Below are 4,835 nucleotides of genomic sequence, written 5' to 3'. Positions count from 1 at the left end.
CACACATTTTGTTTTTGGCTATTGCTACAAATATACCCCAGCGACTTAAGACTGCTTTTGTGCTCCAGGGTCACATATAGTAAGTACATGTAGTTAATTAATATTACTCCGTACTTAAATGTATAATTACACTATAAAAAGGACACCTTAAAATAAAGTGTAACCAGAGATTTATACTTTACAGAGAAACTTCTTGATTCAATCTTATTATTATTATATATTTTTAAATAAAATAAAATAGGAAGTATCAATAAAAAGGAAGTAAACATTGTAACCAGCAGTGCACACTGGAGAGAAAAAAAAAATATTTTATATATATATATATATATATATATGTGTGTGTGTGTATAAAGTACACAGCAAATATGACATGAATATCACATATTCTAAGCACTGTCAAAATGAAATTGGCCAAACAGAACAACTGCCAAATATCGGCCCTATCACATACAACTTTACAATTACTCTAAAATGTGGCAAATAGAAATTACAGTAATAATAATAAAATGAAGAAAAAAAAAATGTGCAAGTGTCCAAAATTTTAGCTTTTTATATATAAACATATATTTTGTTTATTCTTCATACCTTTTGACATTCGATCTGTTTTTCAAGCATTTCTTGTTTCTTCTTCCTCATGTCTTGCTGCAGTTTCAGCGCCTCCTGAAGGCCAGAGGTCAGAGGTCACATTAGCTCACTCATAAGTACATTCCAGACTGTGCAATCCAAGCAGGTGGAACTGCTGCTATCAGCTTACCGAGGTGAGAAGGAGAAAGGAAATACTCACCTGCTTCTTTTTCAAAACCTCCTGAGCTTCCAGTGCTTTGCCCGTTTTTCCCAATGATTTTGATGCGGTTTTCAACACTGTGCGCAAGAACGGACCCTTCTGTAAACTTGAAGGTGGCGTCAAACCCTTGTTTGACAGAGAATTTAAAACAAGTGTTGATTATGAACATATATTACATTTGTATAAACACACACACACATATATATATATATATATATATACACACACACACACACACACACGCTTTACTGCTCTTATGCTTACAATTTTAACATTTTAAAATGTAATTTATTCATGTGATGCAAAGCTGAATTTTCAGCATCTTCATCTTCAGTCTTCAGTGTCACATGATCCTTCAGATATCATTCTAACATGCTGATTTGCTGATCAAAAAACATTTATTATGTTGAAAAATGTTTTTGCTGCTTAATATTTTTGTGATCATGATACACAACCATTCAAAAAATTACTTCTATTCCGAAAGGACACGTTAATTTGATCAAAACATTTGTGATGTTGCAAAAGATTTCTATTTCATACAAGATTTCGATTTCATATGTGGTTCTTTTGAACATCAAAGAATCCTTAAAAAACAAACAAACAACCAAACAAAAACAAAAAACACGTATCAGGGTTTCCACAAAAATATTAAGAAGCAAAACCTCTTTAACATTAATTACAATAGTTCCTGAGCACCAGTAATAATTGATAATACTATTTTTGATCAAATAAATATGGCCTTGGTGAATATGAAAGACTAATAATAATAATTCTTATTCCAAACTTTCACCTGGTAGTGTATATACACATAAAACTATACAGTAAGTGGACCCTGGGGAAGAAATTAAAATGCGCTTTATGATCAGAACTTTTTAGACTGGGTTTTACCGATCCCTAGATTGGGTACTTGTTTGTATGTATTCTCTCAGTCAGATGTGTGCAAACATTCATGTGCTTTCTTTACCACTGAAGGTTCCTGGCTTGGGCTGGTAAGTTCAGTGCTGCCTGTTGTGCCTGCGGCTCCTGTGGCAGTCTGCTGTTTAGGGAAGGTTTTATTCAGCACATAAGATCCTGCGGTGTGCAGCTTATTAATGACCTGCAAACAAAACTAAATTCAGTCAAAGAATGTAGACAAATGGGAAACCAAGTCTCATCCATGGATGAACAGTCACATACGGAATATCAATTAATCATTTTTGGGTGAACAGTCTCTAAAAACTGACACAATTGTTTCAGTGGGATCTCAGAAATATCAAAAATAGGACTGGCCAGTAAGAGTCTGTTCCCCAAATATTAGAACAACACCACAATGGAACCGCATAGGAATATAATGTATTGCACATTCCAGTTCTAATGTTGTCTGAATATGATAATCCATCAGCATCACACACTTCTGACAGACCTTGTGAGTTGCGGGATGTTGGTGTCCAGGGTTTGTGCTCTGACTGGGTCCCTGTTCCTGTGAGTTGGATGTGGCCTCTCGATGCCAGTACACTCTGATGAAGCGGTTATTCAGAACAGCTTCGGTGCTGGAGATGGCCCTCCGAGCCTCATCGTTAGCGGTGTACTGGATCAATGCCGCCTCAGGGTCGCCCCCAAACACCACCTGTGGAAATCACAATACAGGATGCAGTTTAACTTCAGAATCAGTACTACAACTACATTAAGTGATCTGTGCAACAAAAGTATTACATGACCACAATGACAAAAGCAATCTTGTTGAGAAAGTAGGGCTGGGTATCGAGGGCTGGGTATACTTTTTAGCCACTGACCGAATTGCCTCGATACAATTGAGTATCAAAAAATGTCCTGTCGTTCGGTACCAAATTTCGATACCTAAGGGGTTAATCTCGTCCACTTCAGAGAGCCAATAAGCATGCTTGATGTGCCTAAATCAAGTGCTGGTGATTGGCTCTGGTGAGGCATCATGAAAAAACACTAGTTTATGCCGGTTACGCCCATGAGGCTGTAAGTGTGTAAGTGTCCCAACCCCCATAGATGTAAGGCTATTTATAAGCCTTCCGGTCGTGATCTAATGTGTGTTTTGGCCATCTAATGTTGCTATTTGTAGCCTTTCATAGCAGGCTAATCGCTACTGCTTAGCTTTTCTCATGTAAACACCCCGTATTGTTATGAAAATAAGCAGAATCTCATGAAAATCACATACAAATCATATACTGTTGTAATCGTGTGTTTATTAGCTTCATGTTTCAACCATAGAAATGTTTTTCTGGGTTTCTTACGTACGGAACTGAACGTGGAAGTGTAATGGACGTTCGTTATCGTAGACAGGGCGGGTTATGAACGTGTAATATGATTGACATTAGGGCTGTGCGATATGGACAAAAAAAACCTATCGCGATTTCTTTAATAAATTTTGCGATTTCGATTTTAATCACGATTTTGACACACACAGACATGCTTTACAGTCATTAATGCATTCAGTGTGAATTTGAAACATATTTCCAAAAGAAAACCAATTAGAGCTTTATCAAGAAGCTGTAACATGTCTCTAGAACAGACATAAGGCAAAATAATCACTAAGTAAAGGTGTAACAAAATGTCTCTAGAATAGACATATATGGCAGAAAAAAAGAAAAAAAAACCCGTGTCCAGGGATTTATTTTTTTGCCATGCATTGGTCATAGAGCTCTTTGTGGCATTGCCTGGTTCGGATAGCATACTGCGGGAGGTCGGGGGCGCGGAAAATCGTGCTATAAAGCGATTTAGAAATCGTGCAAGCTCAAATCGCGATTTTATCACGATTTCGATTAATCGCACAGCCCTAATTGACATATGAGCAGCGAATGAGCTTCCTCTGAGTCAGAACAGCGATCGCAGAAGAGAAAACACAGACAGCGCTGGAAGCAGCTAATGCTCATCAGTAAATCAGTGGAAAATGAATAGAAATTATGACTCTGTCTGAGCTATGTGTTTTAAAATGAAACTAATGTAAACTTAGCTCTGATAGATGTGGAAACTGAAAACTATCTACACTGATTTATTGTGTTGGTTACATCTTGTTCCTTTGTGCAGTGGCTCAGGAGCGAGACTGTAAAAATGTCAACAAGCTGAAAAAATAAAACCAAAGTTCAGGATCATTTCAAAATCATTCAGGAACCGGTATCAAAGTCAAGGTATCGGTATTGATACTGAACATTTTTTAACGATACCCAGCCCTATGAGCAAGTGTGTTGAGCAAAAATGTAAGCAGTTGATAATCTATTCACAATTTGAGTTGAATTACTGAAATAAATGAACTTTTCCACGACATTCTAATTTATTGAGATGCACCTGTATATAGAATGTTTACCTGGATGTTGACTATTGTTCCAAACTTGCTGAAGTGCTCATTGAGTTTGGTGATGTTGTTGAGCTCCCGGGGGATTTTGCGGACCTCTAGTTTGGTGTTGACGTAATGGTTCTTTTTTGGGAAGGTGGGCTTATGCTGGTTATTGAAATTTTGCCTGTAAAACAGAAAATACCCCATTACATAACAAAAGCAGAACATCCTCCTCTTGCATCATTATAGTTTCCTTCACGCTCCAGGATTTCATTATATATTCTATATAAATATGTGACCCGTGCTGGCAAAATGAGTCGGAATGCGCACGGGCTAATTTTGAGCTACAGGCAAAAAAAAAAAGGTGAAAAATGTCGATTTTGAGGTTTTCACAAAAATGAGTTCATTAAGCCCTCGTCTAGCGATCCCAATGCTCCAAATAATAATTTTAGATGTTTAATTACCTTCATTTGTACGTTTTCTGAGAGGAGTACCTTTTCGCTGTTCGCTTCTCACGCTGACTGTCATCTACAGTGCGCGATCCCGATAAATATACACATATACACAGAATTACAGTATTTAAGTATTCACGCAGACATAATCTGTTATGTCTTAAGTGAACATTTGGGGAACTATTGGGGAAAAACATCTGATGTGTAACATTATATTAGATCCGTGCATTACAGTAGGTCTTAATATAGGCCGCCTCATTAATGGTAATCTAACAATAAAAGAGGGAATCACTCGCTGCTCTTGATTGAACTGCTT

General features: G+C 37.2%; 1 protein-coding gene across 3 annotated transcripts in view; it reads right to left on the bottom strand.

Annotated features, from left to right (window-relative positions):
- The window catches only part of rbm27 (RNA binding motif protein 27), a 23,746-nt gene that overhangs the window by 6,465 nt on the left and 12,446 nt on the right, over nucleotides 1-4,835 (bottom strand). For all 3 annotated transcript variants that reach the window (XM_016537091.1, XM_016537094.1, XM_016537093.1), the window contains 5 exons: nucleotides 4,098-4,251; nucleotides 2,187-2,390; nucleotides 1,749-1,880; nucleotides 785-910; nucleotides 586-660 (listed from right to left, as the gene is read on the bottom strand). In XM_016537091.1, coding sequence (XP_016392577.1) covers nucleotides 586-660; nucleotides 785-910; nucleotides 1,749-1,880; nucleotides 2,187-2,390; nucleotides 4,098-4,251 — 691 coding nt within the window. The remainder of the gene's footprint in view (nucleotides 1-585; nucleotides 661-784; nucleotides 911-1,748; nucleotides 1,881-2,186; nucleotides 2,391-4,097; nucleotides 4,252-4,835) is intronic.

Source organism: Sinocyclocheilus rhinocerous, unplaced genomic scaffold (assembly GCF_001515625.1).
Source record: "Sinocyclocheilus rhinocerous isolate Xijiao unplaced genomic scaffold, SAMN03320098_v1.1 scaffold95, whole genome shotgun sequence".
Classification (NCBI taxonomy): domain Eukaryota; kingdom Metazoa; phylum Chordata; class Actinopteri; order Cypriniformes; family Cyprinidae; genus Sinocyclocheilus; species Sinocyclocheilus rhinocerous.
This window is presented reverse-complemented; position numbering and strand designations above follow the sequence as displayed.